This window comes from Xyrauchen texanus, chromosome 9 (assembly GCF_025860055.1).
Source record: "Xyrauchen texanus isolate HMW12.3.18 chromosome 9, RBS_HiC_50CHRs, whole genome shotgun sequence".
Classification (NCBI taxonomy): Eukaryota; Metazoa; Chordata; class Actinopteri; order Cypriniformes; family Catostomidae; genus Xyrauchen; species Xyrauchen texanus.
Genome location: NC_068284.1, coordinates 24,667,654 through 24,690,410, shown reverse-complemented (window position 1 = coordinate 24,690,410; position 22,757 = coordinate 24,667,654). Strand labels below are relative to the sequence as shown.

The window sequence follows — 22,757 nt, the reverse complement described above, 5'->3', positions numbered from 1 at the left end:
AATATACATGTTTGAGACAGAACTTGTTGATTTTCAATTACTAAAAAAAGAAAAAAAAGTTATATACAGTAGCCTTCACCCACTCTGCTCATATTAAGCCATACAGGGAAAAACAAGGAATAACTAGTCACAGAAATAAGTTCTCCACTTAAGACTTTCATTTGGTTCTGTTCTCCGACAACAGAAATAATATTTCGATACATATTTATGCCCCCCCAAAAAACAAATAAAAAACACCATGTCTTTTCTATTTTGTTTGTAATATTTCTCCAAGTTGTTTAGTTGCTTTTAGTAAACAAATAAGGCAATATGGACACAGCCCTTTAAACTGACTCCTCACTAAATCAAGACTGTTGATACAGAAAACAGAATATTGCTGCACAGCAAGATAAACTTCAATAAGAAAGACAAAACTGGCTGGCAGAACATGGAAGATGCTTTGGTCCATCATGCTGCTACTCAGTAAAAACAAAATAATAGCCATTCAAACAAACTTCACTCCTGCCAGGAATGCAATATTCTGCTAAATTGCAAAGGCTCAAAGAAACAGAGCATTTTCCCCCTAAACACAATTACAAGCTAAAAGGTTCAAGGGAATGTCTGAGAATCAAGACCCATGTTCACACCACAAACAAGATGAAACTGATGCACTGGAAAGACCATGGCCTTAATGTTGCTTAACTTTTTTCCTACACTTTACATGAGTCAAAATTCTTGTCACAGTTGTCTTCGTCAAATGTCCTGAAATGGTCGATTAAGACTCTGTAATGCTAATGTTTTAATTCTTTAATGTGGTAAATGAGGTTGAGAGCACCAAAAGGCAAAATCAAAGGCTGTGAACTCTGGACTGGTTCCGACCGGTTTCATGTTGAATTTACAAAACCCGTAACAAGCAGGGCAATGGGAAAGAGTGGGGCAATTACAATGTGAATCCACAAATAAAAGGAGAATATGGTGGTCTAGGCACAGAGTGCGTAGCGGGCCAATGCCAGATAGATACAGTATAGAAATATGTGCTTTTTTAAATGTTTTATATATATATATATATATATATATATATATATATATATATATATATATATATATATATATATATATATAAAAACATGGAATGGAAGAATAGTTATATACATTTTTAACATACGGTATGAGTAGGACATCATGTATAGTTTAGCTATCTGCAAAAGCCAAACAAGCTGTGATGGTCCAGTAAAAAAACAAAGCCGGTAACGAACTGAACTGCTAAATGCTGCCCTTTACATTTGTGCATTATACTGGGCTCCTGTTAGTCATTAGACAAACTATCTGGGAACATTTTTAAAATTGAGGTTACTGGCTCCTGTATTGGAGCAAACACCACCAAGATATCACTAAGGCCATTGATATATTAAGAGCTATGTAAGGCGCAATTTTTTTGAAAGGCAGAAGGTTGTGGGGGGAGGTTAATGATAGGTTCAACAAATGAAGGCTTTGTGTATGCAACCTGAAAGAGTGCGGGTTTCCGCAGAGGCACAAGTGTAAACTATGCAGCATCTATGATCCAAAATCAGTTTGTGCCACTAAAATCAGGTCCGTGACAAACCGTTAGAGAAAGGTACTATTAAAACCCAAACACATTGGGTTAAAGCATCCCTCTGTTCTACTGGTTTAAAGTGGAAATACAAAAAAAAAAAAATAATAATTACATACAAGAATATGGATATAATAAAAGGAATGATGAAGTGTGTGTTGTGGAAAACATATCCACAGTGATAACTTGTGGAAGGCTTAAAGTTTGGTCTAAAGTGACAGTCCTCTCTCTCCTTCAATAAAACTTAACGGCTTCTGGACCCACCACTCTATCAGATCGTGGACTTGGAGAAGGACACTCTGAGGTGATGGTTCTCTCCCAGGTCGTGATTGTGAAATTTGATCAGTGACTCGATTGCTTCCTCCACAGAGCCCAACTGTATGAGAGCCATTTTACGGTCTTTCCTGAAAATAAATTAACATAATATTTTATAAATAATATTTATAAACTTCCAGAAAGTATTGCAACTCCACCAGTAGCAATATTCAAAATACTTACTGGAAAAACTTGAAGGCCTTAACCACAGCTCCTGAGCTTAGAAACAGGCCTCTGATATCATCCTCAGTGACAGAAGGTCTAAAAAGAAGAGGACATTTTAAAACATTGCCATAAGCCAAGGCAGTGCTCAAGATGCTCAAATATATTGGCATAAGGATGCTGGACTCACGGGATGTTGGAGAGGTGGAGGGTTGAGGAAGGAGGGAAGATGTTGGAGTAGTTCTTGGAGCCTGGCTTTTTGAAGCGGTGAAGAGGAGAGTTGCTGTAGTCCTTGGTGAGCCCCTGATCCTCATGGCCTTCACGTGGCAGCTGCACCATGGTATGTTTGGAAAGAGTCACCCGCAAACCCTTACCATATAGTTTCTGCCCACTCAAGTGACTCATAGCTATAGAGGACAAAATAGGAAGGTGGCACAGAACTCATTACACTTCTTAGGCAAGTCGCACTTCTTAGGAAAGAGCTACAGAAGTTAAAGAGGAACACATAAATACCTAGCTGGGCTTGGGTTCCATCAGACATCTGCACCAAAGCATTTTCCTTCTTGTTGAACAGAATTTTCACTCTCATGACATCACCATAAACACCTAACCAAACAAAGAGAACAATAGATGTAAGAGCACATTTGTTGCCTAGATACTTCACTTTAGTTGATCATAGACCAATTAAGGCATGCATTACTGTTGAAAATAGACTACATCTAAATTACGGATATTCACTACTGGCCATTGACTTGTATCTTAAACTTTTTAACCCAGGTAGCTTTTTGGAATGTCTACTTGAGAAGCCATCTTGATTGATTTATGTTAAAGGGAAAGTTCACCTAAAAATGAAAACTCTCATACCATCCTAGATATTCATGACTTTCTTCTGCTGAACAAAGACTTTTAGAAAAATATCTCTACTCTGTAGGTTCATACAATGCAAGTGGATGGTGATCAGCATTTTAAAGCTCCATAAAGCAAAGACAATCATAGTAAAAGTAATCCATATTACCCCAGTGGTTTTGATATGACCACTTTGGGTAAAAAACAGCTCAACATTAAAAGTCCTTTTCACTAGAATTGTTAACTTTCCATCACTCTCCAACTTGCGTCCAGGAGGGGACAATGCTGCGTCTCGTGTGATGCAAGTACACTGGCATGTTCACATGTGAAATTAGGCAGCTCGATTTGTTTACAAATGGAACACGGTTCACAAGCTTTATTGGTTTTGCTTATTTAACCATGCCAGTGTGCTTACGTCATGAGAGGCAGGGTGAACTGAGTCCCCTCGTGGACGTGCTTTGGAGAGCGGATGTCAATTATAGTGAAAAGGACTAAAATAAAGCGCTCTTATCGCTTGACATTAACCAGTGGAGTCATATGGATCTTTGTGTTCAGCTGAAGAAAGTCATGCACATCTGGGATGGCTTGAGGGAGCGTAAATGAGAATTTTTATTTTTGGGTGAACTATCCCTTTAATTTCTTTCCAGACTACGGAACATCTATACTCTATCTTGGCTGATTGTCAAAACATGCAAGGAATCAAATTTAAAGCTTACAAAATACTATTAAAAGTAGTATTGTATAGATGGCTTTCTTTGGCATGTATGTCATGTTAAATGAGCAAAAAGCTGCAACATTAAAAGTACATTATAAAGTCACCATTCAAGGCTCACAAATTGGACCGAAGTCACAACAGCAAGTGGCCAGGATTAAACTAAGCTCAGCAATTGATAACTACAAATGTACATTTTGTTATTCGCAATATGTTTTGCTTTTGCCAAAACAAGCTAAATCAGGGTTTCTGCAGGTTTTATGAAGCTAAATTTAAGACTTTAAGACCAACTAAAGAACATTTATGGAATCAATTGAAGGCAACAATACATCAATAATAGGGGTGTAACTGTTTGAATTTCACAGTTCAGTTTGAATCGCGGTTTAAGGGTCAGTTACGGTATTTGATTACTTCAGAAAAAAAATATTACTGCCAAATCCAAAGATAATCTATTTGGTAAATATTTCAACAGGTTTGCCCTTAAATAACAGTCATTGTTTTACAACAGTACATAGTTTAACCATGGTATTTGTAGTAAAATCATAGTAACCACAATACAACATGGTTACAGTCATGGTTACAATATATAGTAAAATCATGGTTACTTTATAGAAACCACAGTATTACGGATATAAATCCATGGTTAATTGAATCAAAACCATGATTTCTGGTCTGAAAACCATGGAAACTACAGTCATGGTTCCTACAATATTACTATAGTAAAACAATGGTTAGTTTTCAGAGTCCTTAAAAAAAAAAAAAATTTCTAAAGCAACATTTTAACTTGATATCTGCACTATAATGCTGCATGCATCAACAGTGCATTTCAAAGTAAGAGTAAGATTCAACTTTGTCATCGTGCAGTGTAAAGGTACAGAGCCAATGAAATGCAGTTGTTTTCGCATATCCCAACTAAGCTGGGGTCAGAGCGCAGGGTCAGCATGAAACAGAATAACTTTGCCCCTGGAGCAGATAGGGTCAAGGGCCTTGCTCAAGGGCCCAACAGTGGTATCTTGGCGGTGCTGGGGCTTGAACCCCCGATCTTTCGGTCAGTAACCCAGAGCCTTAACCGCTGAGCCACCACTTCTCAACATATATTCAATATACTGAAGGTGTACATCACTATAGAAGGAATAACTTTAATATTAAAATGCATACGAGAAGGGATGTTGTGATAATGCTGCTTGAGTATTTTAATACCTGGAAATCCCACATGAACACCAAGCACTTTAGTTATCGTTTCATGTCTGTCCTAATTAGCACATATTGTATGCTTAAAAATGGAAGTGAGTCCGCGTAGTTTCGGCTCACCTGCGACTCTTTCCTGGGTAATGTCGGCGTAAATGATTAATCATGTATCAATGTATTAACTATAATGACATTTCAATGCAATTAATCAAAGCTCATTGTCGCTTGCGATAGATTACAGCCACACGAGAAAACAGGAATAACTTACGTGCACATTTTAAAACCCAAAGCACAAAACCCTCAAGAACATTGACATATATTACCAGTATACAGCAGTCATGTCGAGTGATGTCTGCAAACTATGCCTGTTTTGTATATGTCTTTTGACCATCGCTGTTGTTACCATTTTCAACTACACACAACGCATGCAGATCAGTGATGTCATCAAGTTGACCCATGTGAACACTGGGCGAGTGCATCCATCTACAGATCCATTGGCAGAAGTTGTAACTGTGCCTGTCTGATGCTTTTTCTTGAACAGAACTTGTGCTCTAGATGCATCATTAAACTTTAGGTGAACCTACCTTGGTACCAATGCTTCCCGAACCTAGGGTGGTGAACCGTACGGTTCAGTTTTTTTTATGAGAACAGTTACACCCCAGTCAATACGTTCTCTAAATGTAAATATCTACGGAGCACATGAAGAGTCATATTTATAGCGACATTTCAAAGCTTAAAAATGCATCTTTCAATAGATCTCCCATTACTTGAATTTGGCAAAAAATCTTAACTTTAATACCTCTGCTCCAAACAACCAGAACATGGACATAAATTTTACCTTCTGATCGGACCCATTGTTTCAGCTATATTGCTCTACAACACTGCTGTGTCACTTACTGACAGATGAAGCAGCACATACCACCACCACTATTGTACACTGATGAATATTTAGCGATCTGTTGTCCATGTCGTACAGAAATTAGGCCTATTCTTCACTCTGCATTTTGGTTTAGTACTGGCCTGAAGCTTTTTGACATCAGATCCTCACATATATTCCACAAGTCAAAATAGTAACTGAATTTACACACAAGATCCTGTTCAGAAGTTTTCATTCTGATGGTTTTTAATATGGCGTGTTGCTTTCTCGATGATCAATGACTGTTTGTGTAATAACTGTTCGAGTTCTGATGAAGTCCACTTTTCTTAAGAACCCCCCCCAACTACTGTACAATATTTTGGGTTTCTCAGCATCTTCTGCACATTTGAGTTCTTCAAAGGCTCTTTGATGAGATCCAGCTTTTGACACAATTGAGGGACTCACAACTATTACAAAAGGTGCAAACAATTACTGATGCTCAAGAAGGCAACACAAGAACCACCAAAGGGGTGCAAACTTTTGAATAGGATGATTTGTGTAAATAAGAATACATTGCATTATGTAGCTTTTGAAGGTCAGTTCTACATACAAATTCTGCACTTAAACGTATATAAAGTTTCATAAACAATATAGCCTACAGTTTAATTAACTGGAAATTAACATTAAAAGCGACAGGAAAATACTTATACATATCCAAAGAAATTAATTGGCTCCTTTCAGCTCGTTGTTGAAAACAATTTTTATAGGTACATTTCTACTTCCACTGACTGACAGGACTACAAAGAGCACAATCAAAGCATATGACATCATTGCCATGGTAACCAGAATTGCTGAAACTATAATGAATGCATTGTCAAATCAATGTGTGACGAATCTAAATTTCTTCTATTCTCTGCAAGTGACACCAAAAGACAATAGCGAGAAGGAAAATTAGTATATTAAACGTAATTAGCAAAAAAAGCCTACCAGCTGAAACCACGACATAATACATTGTTTTGAAAAATTTAAACGGGACATCTTGTCACCCTACTTTAACGCAATGAGAAAGCAATCCCTCAAACAACATTTAATGCCATACCCTTATGAATTTAAGACTTGTTGCTCTGATTGAAGACCTTTTTATGGCCTTAATTTACAGGAGGGCAAATTAAGACTTTAAGACCTGCGGAAACCCTGTAAACATAGAGCCTAAAATAGCTGCAGCTGATTGCTTAAAAAAAAAAAACAAAACAAAAAAAAAACACATACAAACCAAAGTACACATTTAGATGAAGTTAAAATATGAATAAAAAAAAGGTAATAAAAAGGAGATGCCAATGATAACATACCGAAAAGAATAAAGAGGCATTGGGGCGTAACGCTCTTAAGACAGCAGAGGAAGGCAGCGTAGGGAGGAAGGGACAGGAAAAGATCGGAGGCAGGACAGTGGAGTTGAACATGTCCACAGCGAGGCAGTTCCACAGGAATGGCGAAAAACGGTGGTAGGATCATGAAGGTGGGTGATATTGTTCATGATGGAAAGGTGGGGAAAGGATAGAGGTAAAGGAGTAGGACATCCAGTAATGTAGTGGTGGTTGTTGTGGTTGGTTGTTCAGTGAAAACAAAATTGTGTAAGTGCATCCAATATTTGCGTGAATAGGCAACAGTATTGGTTGGGTAGGTAGGGGAGTTTTAAAAAAAATTGCAGTCAGTTGGTAAGAGATTCCACGTCAAGGTATTAAAATAATAAAAAGGGGGAAGGGGAATGGGGAGGGAGAGAAACAAGAAAAAGGAAGTAAAAAACAAGGTCAGTATACACAAAGAAATGTAGTGTTCCAGTCAGCAGAACTTGCTAAATTAAATGCCTTTCACTATAGGAACACTAAGGGGAAAAAAAAGAGGAGAGAAGATTAACAAATGAAATACAGGAAAGACAGAGACAATATAAACTCATAGCTCTAAAGAAATACTAGAAATGAAATGTTTCAGATGGCTTCAGACAAAAGTCAACGAATATTAAGAAACAGCTTACATGCACGTTCGTAAATCATGTTTAATGCCTTGTGCAAAGAATGGCAGTTTAACTGGGCCTCCTCTCTGTAATAAATGCCCACCAAAATTTCTCATCTTTAGTATATTTGAAGTGCCTGTTAATACTTAAATTTGAAGATGGCAGATTTATAACCAAGATTATGCCAGGATACCATGTAATAATAGATTTTCTAGTATAATTACAGTTCAAACCAATCCAAACTGGTTTAACTTAAAATGAGAACCATCATAGGCTAAATTAAGTGATAACCAAGTGAACCTAAACAATGCAGAGACCACTAACCTCAGGGTTCAGGTTGCTGACTAGCAGGACACTGTGCCCTCCAGCAGTGAGACCAGAGAGGCTCAGCCGTCCAGCAGCAGCAGCGGCAGCAGCGGCTGCCGCAGCACCAGGGACCCCGAGTGATGCAAAAGCCCCGGCAGGCATACCAGGCAAAGACAGACCTGTGGGAGGAACAGTCATCACTATACAGCATGGAGGCTTAAGAGAGAAACTGGGACACTGCAATCCACAGAGAGCTATTATGAGAGTTGTGACTGACCTGCTGCCTGTTGAAAGGTAAATGTAGGTGGGAAACCATGTGCCCCAGCATATGGTGATGCAGATATTATACCAGGAGCAGCTAAAAGATAACATGCAGTTAAGCAGCTGACTTTAAAGAAACGCTTCAACCAAAAAGTTTTATTCAGCCATTTGATTGTCCTCATGTTATTTTGATCGTGGAAAAAAGGAGACGTTTTAAGTATCTTTCCGCAGCCCTTGCCATACAATGCCAGTTCATAGTGACCAAGCTAAAAAAAATAATAATAATCTCAATGTGCAGTGTACATTGATGTGCCATTTATTAATCTGGATGTTGGCTAGATGCAAGCTTTGGTGAAGGTGGGTTTTTCTTTTTTTTTTTTTCTTTGAGCTTGACAGACCAGGTCCCATGAATTGTTCATGTATGTAAGAGCTGCATAGTTTTATGAAAAACTTGTGTTCCATGGAAAAATTATTTGAAAATAAAATTTCATTTGTGAAAACTATTCTTCAAACAGTGAAAACACCATTAAAAACAGTATTTAAAGATGATTTATGGTGAATTAATGCAAGTTTTACATAACGCAGCTGCAGCCATTGTCTGTTGCTCGAGGGAGGGCTGGCTGTCTCCTGTAGGTAGGTCAGGGCGAGTGTAGTCTCTGCTCTTATCGTTGTTGTACTTAACATTCAAGCTGGTGAGCTTAGAGAAGCTGATGCGAAGGGTACAGCACGCATTGTAGATGTTCTGTCCATCTAAAGACTGTTGAATGTTAAATAATCAAATGACTATATGGTTCAGATGGGATTTAACGGTCTATTCATCCATTATATTGATCTAGTGTGCCACTCACCAGCTTAGCATGCTGAGCAGTCATTCCATCTGCATACTGGACCAGTGCTTGAAACTGGTTGTTTTTGGTAAAGGTTATGATCTTCAAAACTGTGCCAAACTTAGAAAAGATCTATAAAAAAAAAAACATTTAAAAAAAATTCTCACATTTTCCAAAATTGGCAGTGAAAGTGAATTTTTGTCCTGGATCATATTGAAGACAGTCAGTACCTGATGAAGGACATCAAGAGTAACCGGATAGAAGAGGTTTTCAACAATGACTCTTAGCACAGGGCTCTGGCTCCCCATGCCTGCTCCATCAACACTGCTCAAAGACAAGCTTCCTGTCTGGACCGCATTCACCGCCTGCAGTGCTGCCTGCGCTCTCTATGGGGTTTAGAGGGGGCAGAGCACAAGTCAACAACATTATTGTTAAAAGAGTTGTTTACTTTAGTGGAATGTTCCTCAATTCAATGCTTAAAGGTGATGTAATTTTGTACTCACAACTTGGTTGGGTGAATTGTCAGTCTTCAGCTCCTTGTGATTGGAATACTGCATAAAAATTGGGTGGTTCCGAATGACTGGGGTGACAGAGGAGTAGTAGCTGATCATGGTCTGTGCTGACTCCTCATTGTTCATCTCCAGGAATGCCTGTGAAAGACAACACAATAAGCTAGGGCTTCAATATGTTGAAGATGGTTGAGTAAACATGCTTTGGGAGGAACGAGAAACAGCAATGATTTTTACCTGGTTCTTTCCTTTAAGCATCAGAAGGTTGGTCACCTTGCCAAAGGGAAGCCCCAAAGAAATGACTTCTGCTTCATTTATGTCATTGGGAAGCTTGCGAACATGAATGACTCGTGATGGGATGCCTGGGCTCCTGATGTCCCCTTTGAACTTTTTACTGTCATTACCATTTGCTAAATGAAAAAAGAAAAACAGGGTGTTCAGACTGCATTTGAAAATAGATGAAACGGAAACTTCCTCACCCAAACATGTTTAACAAAGAAATGCCTACCTGCTCCCGAGCTCATTATATAAGGTCCGTTAGATATGCAGGAGGAAAAGAGTTCGTCGGATCCCCTCTGAAAAGGAAAATGGACATAAAGTTGATTTATCTACAAGGTAAAGGCACTCAAATCTATAATCCAGAAGACCATAGACGTTGTAACAAGATGTCTGACTATCTAGATTGTAAATTGTCCACTTTGGTTTTATATATGTAATTCTAACAAAACCAGTCAAGAAAAAGTCCTGGTCATATTAAATCTTTTGCATTGTGCATTTTCAGTACATGCAAGCATATTTTAACCCCCAATTGTCATTACAGTAACGTCTGAACGTTTTACATTACCATTTCCAATGATGATTCTCATAAAAAAAAAAAAAAATAAAAAAAAGTAAAAAGATGTCATTGTACTCTAAAAACGTACTGCAAATTTCAGAACTCAGAATGTTCTCTCCAGTCCAAAAAGAGCAAAACGTCCCATAGTGACATAGTAAAGGGGTTTCATTTGAATATCCCTGCCTCCACAGCATACATGATTGTCGCATTAAACAGAGCGGCTGAGGTACTTCAACTCTGAAAGTGGTACTATTGTTACTGTATATTGCTTGTAGACAACGAAAAGATTAAAATGTTAAGTACCCAGACTTTATTCTAGTGCTGCAACTAACATTTATTTTGATAATTAATCTAATGATTATTAGACTATTCAGTGATTAATCATTAGCGCTTAACTGATTATTCAGCTTGTGCCCAGACTTTAAATTGTATTAAACATGCTTACTAACAATAGAGGACAAAATCATCTTTTAAAAATACATTCACTGAATTAAAGGGAAAGAAAAATGTTTAAGTTAAATTTAGTAAAAAAAAAAAATTATAATTGTTAGTGTTTTGTCTTGTTTTCCATTTTAAATGGTCTAAAAACCTTAAGATACATTTCATTGAGAAGCAACATAAGATATTTAGACTTGCTTTATGAGAATGTATCTTAAATGGTGTATTTTGTTTATACCCGTGTATTTGTGTCACTTGGTTATACTTCTGCGAGTGCAAAAAAGACTAAATACTTAAGACTAAATATCTTTTATGCTGCTGCTGCTCAGGTGAATGCATCTTTTTTTTAAAGGATGTGATTTTATATATATATACACACACACACCTAAAGGATTATTAGGAACACCTGTTCAATTTCTCATTAATGCAATTATCTAATCAACCAATCACATGGCAGTTGTTTCATTGCATTTAGGGGTGTGGTCCTGGTCAAGACAATCTCCTGAACTCCAAACTGAATGTCAGAATGGGAAAGAAAGGTGATATAAGCAATTTTGAGCGTGTTTGTTGGTGCCAGACGGGCCGGTCTGAGTATTTCACAATCTGCGCAGTTACTGGGATTTTCATGCACAACCATTTCTAGGGTTTACAAAGAATGGTGTGAAAAGGGAAAAACATCCAGTATGCGGCAGTCCTGTGGGCGAAAATGCCTTGTTGATGCTAGAGGTCAGAGGAGAATGGGCCGACTGATTCAAGCTGATAGAAGAGCAACTTTGACTGAAATAACCACTCGTTACAACCGAGGTATGCAGCAAAGCATTTGTGAAGCCACAACATGCACAACCTTGAGGCGGATGGGCTACAACAGCAGAAGACCCCACCGGGTACCACTCATCTCCACTACAAATAGGAAAAAGAGGCTACAATTTGCAAGAGCTCACCAAAATTGGACAGTTGAAGACTGGAAAAAAATTACCTGGTCTGATGATTCTCGATTTCTGTTGAGACATTCAGATGGTAGAGTCAGAATTTGGCATATGAGAACATGGATCCATCATGCCTTGTTACCACTGTGCAGGCTGGTGGTGGTGGTGTAATGGTGTGGGGGATGATTTCTTGGCACACTTTAGGCCCCTTAGTGCCAATTGGGCATTGTTTAAATGCCACAGCCTACCTGAGCATTGTTTCTGACCATGTCCATCCCTTTATGGCCACCATGTACCCATCCTCTGATGGCTACTTCCAGCAGGATAATGCACCATGTCACAAAGCTTGAATTATTTCAAATTGGTTTCTTGAACATGACAATGAGTTCACTGTACTAAAATGGCCCCCCCAGTAGAGCATCTTTGAGCATCTTTTTTCACCCAATAGAGCATCTTTGGGATGTGGTGGAACGGGAGCTTCGTGCCCTGGATGTGCATCCCACAAATCTCCATCAACTGCAAGATGCTATCCTATCAATATGGGCCAACATTTCTAAAGAATGCTTTCAGCACCTTGTTGAATCAATGCCACGTAGAATTAAGGCAGTTCTGAAGGCGAAAGGGGGTCAAACACAGTATTAGTATGGTGTTCCTAATAATCCTTTAGGTGAGTGATACACACATATATATATATTTTTATACTTCTCTCTCTCATATAAGATTGATTTAATCTTGTGGATGTTCCATGTTTTCTTCACAGCTCATACTGAATGTAAAAGGCCAGTTATGTAATGTGACTCATTCTGATTTTTTAAAACAGCTGTTAAATAAAAAGCTGAAAGGAAAAAAAAAAAAAAAAAGGGGTAAAAAATTAATTTAAGGACAAGATGCATCGTGAATCGTTTTATAATCGAATCATTACCCTTTGAATCGTAATAGAATCGTGAGGCCAGTAACTTTACATTTTCCATTCAGGTTCACCTATAAAGCAAATAATACATAAAATGCATGACTTGACCCCTTAAACTACCACCTAAACTGCCCTGGTTTAGTAGCTGTGAGATACATTGAATCAAGCCATCTATGGTCGGACAAACCAAAGACAACCATGATGACAAAGATTAGCTTTTGCCTAACCGTCATCTGTTTACATCACAAAAATGACAATTGGAATAAATACAAAATTAAACAAATTTTCATTAATGGCTACATCTACTCATGGCCCAGGCTTTTATTTCCCTCAAGAGATTACTCATTACTGCTGGTAAAAGCAGAACAAAGAAAAAGAGAAATGCAAACAGAGGCAGCTGTGTCCGGCCATAACACTAACACAAAGACCCTCAATCAAGGCCAAAGCTGGAGCAACTTGGCTGGCCAATGGAGCAATGAGCAAATCATTCAGAGTCACTCTCTTAATAAACCACTTCAAATGGCGAGTCTCTGCTCAAGTGGTCACATGCATTGGATAAGCTAAAACCTTACACTCCATTAACACAATGCATGTTCTGTTCTAGCCTAAAGAAATGTAGTGTTAGCAAAGCTAAAGGCCTGGATCTCAGACTTTTGTTTCCACACCGTACTACAAACAGCCCCAGAGGCAAACTACCACACCTTGCATGAGACTTGGTCCTGTGCAGTGAAGTTTTGGGTAAATTGACCCTACGCAGAACCAATGTCAATAATATTGCTCAGAAAATGCGTGGCACTGCATTTCCTCAAAAAGAGTAGCTCGCCTAATTCCTCGCAAGCTAATTTCTGTAAGAGCCAGGTTTCAACATCACTTTAACAGAACGGTTATGACAGGCAAGCATTTTCTGTTTGAACCATCTATTGTTTCGAGTGAGACATCCACCCAACTCTAGCATTTCCTTCCTCTTTTTTTTAACTGGGCAATGTAGGGGGTGCTAAAAACGGTGACTCCCAGATTCATCTCTAGGAGCAGAAGACTTGCAGGTGCCAACATGTTTACATTCACTGACAAAGTGCAAGCCTCTTTGGGTGAGAGCACAGTCCATGTTAAATAAGAGGTCAAGGAGACAGGAATGCAACCACAGCATTCCAGCAAAGGTAATTAGTGTTCAGTATCCGAGAGGGCTGAAACTATTATATGCCTTTTCCTCCTTGCATGTGTGAAAGACATCAGGGAAAACAACACTAGGCATCCTCAACGGATTGATCAACAAACACTTCCAGATGAGTGAGAAAAACAGCCAAAACTTGAAGCAACTATTTTGTAAAAACACTAGTGCTGTTGATTTAATGCATGCATTCTGTGCTATTATTTAAAAAAATAACTTGAAAAATTAAGGCAATTGATTATGTCCCCGGACCGTAATATTCCTATCATCAGAGCAATTAAAGCTTGAAGTACTCTAGCTGTTTAGGCAACACGAAGCTGTACAGATAAACCACACTCCGGCTTGCTTGACACTAGCGACAGCACAAAATGAATATTCATTCTTGCATTCAAACACAGCTGGTTGGAACGCAATTCCAAATGCAGGGATCTCAAGATAATTTTCCAATAAAAACGTTTAACTTGACTAAACAAAACTATGCATTTTACAACATGACGCAACTAAAGTAAAATGCTCTAAAAAGGTTTCTCAGATGCAGATTAACATTTACGCGTCCTTAGACAAGCTCATAGATGGACAAGGCCAATGATAGCCATATGTTCAATAACATAGAAATAAACAATATATTATCTTCTAAATATACTTATTTTTATTGTCTTTTCTATACCCACCTGTCAAAATAATGTCAGGCATTAATCATCTACATTATTATTATTTTTATAATAGAGTACTGTGCAAATCATTTGCTCTAATCTGGGTAAAACAGCCTTTTCTGATTTTGCACCTTGGGTCATGCAATTCCCTCCAGAACACATTACATATAAATCACTTTGTTACATTGGGTGAATTCAAATCTTTGATAAAAAATAAAAAAAACTGTATGACTGAAGAGTGCAATATCTATGCATACGCTGGATTCTGTAATGGTATTCCATTGTTTTCATTATTGTGTACGATTTTTGTCTCATGTCGGTTTTTGTTGTGTTGTTCTTAACTTTTTTTTACATTGTTTGGTGTGCTTTCTTGGCCAGGTCTGCCTCGAACAAGAGAATTAATCTCAAGGGACTTCTTGGTTAAATAAAGTTTAATAAATAAATAAAATAGGCGCTATAATTTTTCTATGAAAAATATTTCATAGTGAGAATTTCTTTAAAAATAATGCCATAAAACAGCACCGATTTTTCTAGGTACACTTGGACAGTGGGTTGTTTGCAGATAAGATGTTCCGAGATTATTGAAGAGCTCAGGTTGTCTCAATGGCTTCTGTCTTTTATGTAATCTCAGACTGACTATGATCAGTCAGGGGCTCTGTGAGGGATCATGTCATCTGTTGCAGGGATCCCTGTTTTTCTATTCTATTTGCAACAGAAATGTTTTAATCTAAAATTCTTATTTTTTAATTGACACACTGAAGCTAAAGATATAAATAACCATCTTAAGACAAATATAATTTGTAAGACTACTGCACAGTACTATAAATTTATTTAAAAATAACTAGAATTATTTAATAAGGGAAGGAGGTATTGCCCCAAGTGAAGGAGTTAAAGTACCTCGGGGTCTTGTTCACGAGTGAGGGGACAATGGAGCGGGAGGTTGGCTGGTGAATCGGGGCAGTGGGGGCGGTATTGCACTCGCTCTATCGCACCATTGTCACGAAAAGAGAGCTGAGCCAAAAGGCAAAGCTCTCGATCTACCGGTCAATTTTTGTTCCTACCCTCACCTATGGTCATGAAGGCTGGGTCATGACCGAAAGAACTAGGTCACGAGTACAAGCAGCTGAAATGGGCTTCCTCAGGAGGGTGGCAGGCTTCTCCCTTAGAGATAGGGTAAGCAGCTCAGTCATCCGTGAGGAGCTCGGAGTAGAGCCGCTGCTCCTTTGCGTCGAAAGGAGTCACTTGAGGTGGTTTGGGCATCTGGTAAGGATGCCACCTGGCCGCCTCCCTAGGGAGGTGTTTCAGGCACGTCCAGCTGGGATGAGGCCTCGGGAAAGACCCAGGATTAGGTGGAGAGATTACATCTCCACACTGGCCTGGGAACGCCTCAGGGTCCCCCAGTCAGAGCTGGTTAATGTGGCTCGGGATAGGGAAGTTTGGGGCCCCCTGCTGGAGCAGCTGCCCCAGCGACCCGACTTCGGATAAGCGTTTGAAGATGGATGGATGGATATTTAATAATTATATATATTGATATGTATCGAATGATAAATATTATTGTTATTTGAGGGTCTTTCAGCTAATAATCTATTTGATTATTTAGATTAATCAATCTGCATATCATGTAATTACGGATTTTAAATGATCGCTACCCTTAAAAAGCATTAGTTTTTCAAATTCCTCAAGTCAACATTTTTGAATTCCATCAAATTGCTTACAAAACAATAACAAGATGATAATGTAGGCTTCTCCTTTCAACTTTGAGTCACTTAACAGTGATTGTTTAAACAAGTGCCCTTTGACTGGGATAATTACAGTCTCGGGATCATAGAAAGACATCACAAAATTTCAAGCTCAGCATTCAGAGTGGTGTGCCAGCAATTTATATATATAACAAACAAAAAAAAGGATAGAAACTGACACAATGCACTGGGTATATCAGGTTTTACAGGTTGTTTGTTCTCAGAGTAATTTCATAACATATGTAAATGAAAAACTGAAAGGCGGTCTAGATAAACATCTAAGCAACATACTTTTATTAAACATGAAAATAAAATGAGTCACATACCTTTGTGCCAACTGTTATATCATGGACACTGCTAAAAAAAGATGACAAATAAAACCATAAGTATTAGAAAAATACAATATAACAGCTTAGGTGCCAAAAATCACATTAAGTTACTAATAAATGGAAATGCAGCAACAGTTCAGGCTTTGCAGTTTTAGACCCAATAATGGTCTGGCAAGTTTCATTCCTGACAATGGTAACAAACAAAATTGCAATACAACCCTTCTATTCACATATAGCAGATTTTGTCTTCACTTCATAATTTTACTTTCAATTTAAATATAAACATATGCATTACTTATACAGTTTTTATTACCTTTACATACTCAATGTCTTGTCTATACGGTCATTTTTTTGCACAATTTTCTATGTTCTAAATGTACTGCAACCTGAGCCCCGTCAGTAAACTCTGATTTATCGGATGCACTGCTTACAATCAATTTGAAACTAATAAGCAAAGTAGGAACTGCGCATTGCTGTTGCATGAAAAGAAAGCGCTTAAGGCTGCACCTTTTCAGAGGCAACTTGATACATCAGACAAATAAAGCAAATCAGGCCTGTCCAGCCACTCTTCCTATCTGCTCTTGGGCCCTGTCAAAATCAGAGGCTTGGAACTTAAAAAAAAAAAAAAACATATCTTGAATTATTTGGTTTAAGTTAGATTTAAATGTCTTAATCAATCCACAAGTATATAAAAACAGCCTTCTATAATCAACATTCCAGAGAAATGCCTCCAGAGAAAGAGAGGGGTGCAAAAGAAGGTGTCAAACTTACTCTATTTCAGTGACGTAACTGGATCCCAAAGGATACAAATCAGTGTCTAATCGGCTGCAGAAGCAAAAAAAGAAAACAAGATTTCAGAAATAATGTGAATTTTTATAGTCACAATTAGCTTGCGCTCAAGTGGCAGGTGATAACTTGCCACGACCTGATATTTCGAAAATACCCTGGTCCTGATAATAGCCTTTGTGTAACAGGACGTTTGACAAAACCTTATATTACTGAGATACAACCCTTGACAATTATTATTATTAAATCAATAAATACATGTAAATAAAGCGTTAAATATACAAACCTTTAATTCGCAGCAACAACAAAAAACGTTCAGTTATGAGTGAACATATTCACCGTATGATTAGCTTAACAGTTACTATAATATGGACCATCGTAAATATGTTGATTTTATAAATGGTTGGAGAAAATACAACGTCCACCGACGATTCAAATCAGTAAAGTCCAAGTAAAGTTGAACTGGCATTGGTTTAGCAGGCTAGCAAGTAATGAGCTAGCCACCCAACAACAATGCGGAAATTGAGACACGTTGGTTGCCACATAGTGGCCGTTCCGTAGCTTCTGTGAAACATCACAAGCGCTATTTGATATTTTTTCCGCTTTCAGATTAAAGTTAAAATATTACTGTAACCTCAGCTTCGCTTGGGTATCACAACTAGACTACATGCAACAGGTTGCTGTCAGGTTGGTCCAACTTTTTGACTCCGTATGGCTCTTCCGGGCACGGGAGACATGAAGAGCCATGAAACAGGCAGAGACGAGTCAAAATCACCAGATCCACTTTACTTTACGTTTTTTAATGCACTTTAATCTTGCACAAGGCATTGAATCTCCCCTACGCATCTAACATCCAATGAAAATAAGGTTTTATGGAGTATCTTACTCCGAATGAAGGTGTTTTCAACTTACCCGTCCATCGCACTACACAAAACTACAGGTTGTCGTAGACGGAAGGTAGAACTGCTTGAATTTCTTATAACCTTACAAAATGGCGGAGGGGGGAAGGGCGCTTTCTTATTGGTCAATCGACCCTAGAGTGGCTTGTGTGGGCGGCACTTCAAGTGTTCTTTGACAGCGGGATTGGACAAAGTGACCCTCAATCTAAAAAGGCGGTCAAAAAAAGTTTGTGAAAACTTTTCCTTGTCGCTACCATGAAAAATGAGCTGAGCTTCACCGTGAACTATGGTTGAACCCATCATCGGTAAGGTTAAACAACATGCAGCGTTGTTTAGATATTAAAGGCTAAAACATTTGTCATCACTTATTCACCCTCATGTTGTTCCAAACGCGTATGGCTTTCTGACTTCCTTGGAACTCAAATGTTTGGCGGAATTGTAAAGAAATATTCCAGGGTCAAAACAATTAAACAATTTGGTTGATTAGCCAAACATGACAATTCATTTTGTTTTGCCCCTACTTTTCTTAAAAAATAACAAAAATCAGGGTTCCAGTGAGACACTTAAAATGGCAGTCAATGGGGCCAATCCGTAAACGTTAAAATACTCTCTATTTCAAAAGTATAACCACAAGACATAAACAATATGTTTGTTAACATGATTTTAGTCTGATAAAATCACTTACAAACATTTTCTGTGTTAAGTTATAGCCAATTCCAATTTTACAAAAGTACCTCAGTACCTTGTAAGTACCTCATTGTAACTTTGATTTTTGCTTCTTTTTTTTTTTTAAAGAAAAGGAGGGACGATTCAAAATTATTTTTTGTGGTAATCAGCATTATGCCACAGATGCTGTCGATTGAGCTTAACTTGTATTGAAACTGGAATATTCCTTTAAAGACTTGACAGTTTCAGTCACCTTTTAGCCTACTTTCATTATATGGAAGAAAATACTGTGTTTTTTTAGGTAAGCAAATCAGCAGTTTCCAGCTGTTAATAAACAATCGAGGGGGCTAACAAGATGACACAACAGATTCAAGAAATAATAGATATAGATTATATTTTATCTTAGGTAAGCAAATAAGCCATTATTCAGCTGTTAATCATTAATCGGGGGCTAACAATATGACTCAATAGAAACAAGAAATAAATGTCTATTTTTAGAAACAGAGAAATAACAGAATAGAAAAATTGAAACAGAAAGACAGATCTCTTGTTACAGGTTGTTAATTCAGTTCTGTTATGACCACTTCTAACTAAAGTTTCTGAGCTCTGTAATGTGAATTTTTTTTAAACTTAAAATGTGCTTCATTTGGTGGCCTAACAGCTAAATTAATGGATTGATTCAATTCAAAAATGTTATTTAACATGTCTGAATCAACCTGTATGCTTTAGGTTACACCAACACAATTTCAACGATTAGATCAGGAAAAAGCTCTTAAAGATACAAACTGCAGGTCACTACTATTTAAGTTGTACTATCTTGTGCAGGGATAAATTCACCCTGTTGTATCTCTACTGACCATACACAAGTGTGCCACTAGAACAATACATGGCATATATCTAGGCATATATGAACACTTGTTATGTTTGATGAGACCTTGCCTAATAAGAAGAGCAAACCCAACAATCAAATCGTTTGAGCCTTTCATGTACTCACTTTAAGTGTAAAAGAAAATTAGAGACAGTAGAATGATAGTAGAGATCTAGCCTATCACTACAAATAACTGTTTCACAGGTAACTCAACTTTATTTTGGATAGTTTCAACCTGCAGATGGCAACCTTAACACATTCTGATGCTTATATTGGTTCCTTTTGATATGATATCTGGTCTTTTAAAGATGGCAAGATCACAAATTGATATGAAATTTGAAATTAACATCTAAAACACATTTATTAATTTTATATTCCATTAAAGGTGGGGGGGGGGGTCATGACCCAAAAATACTTTTGAGACAGCAAGATGCTGTTTTGAGCAACAAATTAAGATAATGCTTATTTAAATGAACCACTTAAGTTAAGGGTTAACCATTTTCTTTTAATTTCAATCACATTTGGCATTTTATAACATCTCAAGTATTCTGTAAACAAATTAATCTCCATTGTGATTAATTGGATCAGTCAGTGTGAGTCCACTTTGAAAATGTTTCATACATACAAAAATACATTTGCCCCACTTAAGAAAAACAGGGTTTTATAGGGGCCTTTAGCCCCTGCAACAAGGGGGCTTTTTACCCCAAATAATATCCTTTCACTTATTGGGCAGTTATTAAAAAACTTTTGATTTTATCACCTTGAACAAAATTCAAAATGTATTTTGTCTAAAAATAATAAATTTCAATTTCAAATTATAATTTCTGAGATTTTCATTAGCTACATACATTTTTAATATTTTAAAAATGATTATGGATTAGATCAAATTCAAATCAAACTTTAGAAATTGTATGCAATGATCACATGGATCAGGACATTTTGCTGTGTATATTCACAAATAGATGTTAAGGAAAGTACTGGGTTTTTTTTTCTCTCTTTTTTTTAAGAAAAATTACCACCATTTGTAACTATGTCAGGCTGTTTGTGTATTGCAGGTGAGGAAAATGTAATTACCAAAGAATGACAAATATATAACTGTATACAAACATTTTTGTTTATTGTCATTGTTCCTGATTTAAACACTTGGACCATAACAAGCATTGGCCATACAAATAAAGCACCTATAACTCATGACATAATTTGATATCCACAATACATACTCACACAAAATAATATAATTCATTCAATGGAAATATATCAGAAAGACATCTAAACTACATATACAAAGCTATTGGTCTTGGAATGTGAAAACATTTTTAGACCCCAGATTTGATAAAGACATTTCCATAAGGAAAGATTTTTGATCATTTCACTTTAAAAACGCTAATTAATGATTTTCCAAATGTTAGAAAGATATCTTTAGCAAAGTGTGACATGCTATTAGAATGCATTTTCAACTATATGAGCTATAACAGAGATGTGAGAGGAGACATTTCAGTGCATTGGGAAAAAATTTCCTAATCTTTTAAAATGAATATTGATTACAATTACATGTATGTCTAACGTTGTTGTCCTTCATGTATAAAAGCAATAGCTTTACTATTTTTTTTAAAGATTATCCTGTAAATAGCATTTGGCCTATAAAAATTGATTTAGTGTTAAAGCAGATAAATCCTGTGGTTAAAAGTGGGGATCAGGGGTTTGATGTATTTGTGTATTTTAAACATGATTAAATGTATTCTATTACAGAACGAACAGTCATAAATAATTGGATCATATTTACAAATATATTTACCTACCACAATGTGTGATGCGGAATTTATGATTTTGGACAAAGACTACATGCTATGTACCAGTGTTCACAGTGGTCTGAAATGTTTTGGCCAAAAAAGAAAATTAAAAATAAGACCAAACAAAAGGCTCAAAATATATATTAAAAGCATAATAACATAGTAATATCAATATAGTCATTTCTTCTCAGTAATAAAGTAATATTTTATAAACAAACTAATACAGGAGATAAATAACTAAATGTTCATATATTGAAATCTGGTTTTCCTTCAAATAAAATAAGTGTGAGGCCACAAAAATGGTCTTTAAACCACATCATTGCCTCAAGTGGAATCTGTAGTGGTTCTAATTTTCTGTTCTTCGACAAGCAAAATACTGGACTTCATAAGATTACATAATGAAAATATATGTATATATAGATTTATAAATGTCAAGACAGAAATATAGAAAAATATTAATAGAAATAAAAAAAGGCATACCTACTAGACAACAAAAGTTAATAAGTATACAGGGTATACTTAATCATTGTTGTATTATGATCAGGGTTTCAGTTTTCCGTGAGAGTCTAAACTTCAGTGTGAGTGGTCAGACTCACATGACTGTGCAGCACTTGCATGGCTGCTTTTCTTTCGAATTGCCCTCTTCTTTCAGTTCCTCTTTCTTGGCCTCATCATGAGCTTTGTCGGGACTGGAGGTGCTGCCGTTTGGTGGGGCCTGGTCCCCTTTGGCCCCCTCATTCCCTCCTTTGCTCTCACCGTCCTCAATGACCACAAATTCTGCTTTCACTGTTTCCTCTATGCCCAATGCCTTCTTGGAATCTGCCTCATCCTCAACATTTTTATAGCCCATGAATACCATAGTGACGGGATGCTCTGCACTGGCATTTTCAATGGCTGAGTCAGGATTGGTGCACTGGAGCTGGGCCTCAATGCCTGTGATCTGTTTCTTGGTGGTTTGATCTGCATTGGGGCTGGGCTGCTGTATGCCATTCTCAACTGCTGGGGATAAATTAAGGACACCCATTTAAATTGCACTACTGTTTGACTCTTGAAGAGGTGTTCTTTGGCAGAAAGTGAAGCAGGAACAACATGCTAAAATACAAATGTTTAATAGACAGTCCTAACATATTCATATTAATAATAATCCATGCCACATCAATATAGAATGTTTGGTCACAGGTTTGTGT

At 37.2% G+C, this 22,757-nt stretch overlaps 2 protein-coding genes across 5 annotated transcripts in view; both read right to left on the bottom strand.

Annotated features, from left to right (window-relative positions):
* Positions 1 to 1,106: 1,106 nt before the first annotated feature.
* Positions 1,107 to 18,319, bottom strand: ptbp1a (polypyrimidine tract binding protein 1a). Of its 3 annotated transcripts, none has more exons than XM_052134985.1 (16): positions 18,260 to 18,319; positions 17,333 to 17,386; positions 16,559 to 16,589; positions 10,072 to 10,138; positions 9,801 to 9,973; positions 9,558 to 9,704; positions 9,285 to 9,440; positions 9,076 to 9,186; positions 8,804 to 8,984; positions 8,244 to 8,324; positions 7,985 to 8,145; positions 6,999 to 7,032; positions 2,561 to 2,653; positions 2,238 to 2,454; positions 2,069 to 2,146; positions 1,107 to 1,974 (listed from the first exon to the last, which is right to left on the bottom strand). In XM_052134985.1, exons 1-16 carry the CDS (start codon positions 18,265 to 18,267, stop codon positions 1,842 to 1,844), a joined length of 1,725 nt encoding a protein of 574 aa, XP_051990945.1. In that variant the 5' UTR covers positions 18,268 to 18,319; the 3' UTR covers positions 1,107 to 1,841. The 3 variants fall into 3 exon arrangements, with proteins under 3 accessions (XP_051990945.1, XP_051990946.1, XP_051990947.1); XM_052134986.1 differs by having other exon boundaries at positions 16,559 to 16,586; positions 18,260 to 18,318; XM_052134987.1 differs by lacking the exon at positions 18,260 to 18,319 and adding an exon at positions 17,634 to 17,807.
* A 2,561-nt stretch (positions 18,320 to 20,880) lies between these two features.
* Positions 20,881 to 22,757, bottom strand: part of palm1b (paralemmin 1b) — a 32,261-nt gene continuing 30,384 nt past the window's right edge. Inside the window, exon 7 of one of the 2 annotated variants that reach the window (XM_052135013.1) lies at positions 20,881 to 22,569. In XM_052135013.1, the coding sequence (XP_051990973.1) occupies positions 22,163 to 22,569 (407 nt within the window). In that variant the 3' untranslated portion in view covers positions 20,881 to 22,162. The remainder of the gene's footprint in view (positions 22,570 to 22,757) is intronic. The other variant, XM_052135014.1, reaches the window with a different exon arrangement.

What these genes read in the sequence shown, in the direction of transcription:
- ptbp1a (XM_052134985.1), bottom strand. An exon ending in TACCTTTCAACAGGCAGCAG is followed by an intron (nt 8,146 to 8,243) that starts GTCAGTCACAAC and finishes TTCCTCCCACAG; the next exon opens with GTCTGTCTTTGCCTGGTATG. An exon ending in TGGAACCCAAGCCCAGCTAG is followed by an intron (nt 2,455 to 2,560) that starts GTATTTATGTGT and finishes TGTCCTCTATAG; the next exon opens with CTATGAGTCACTTGAGTGGG.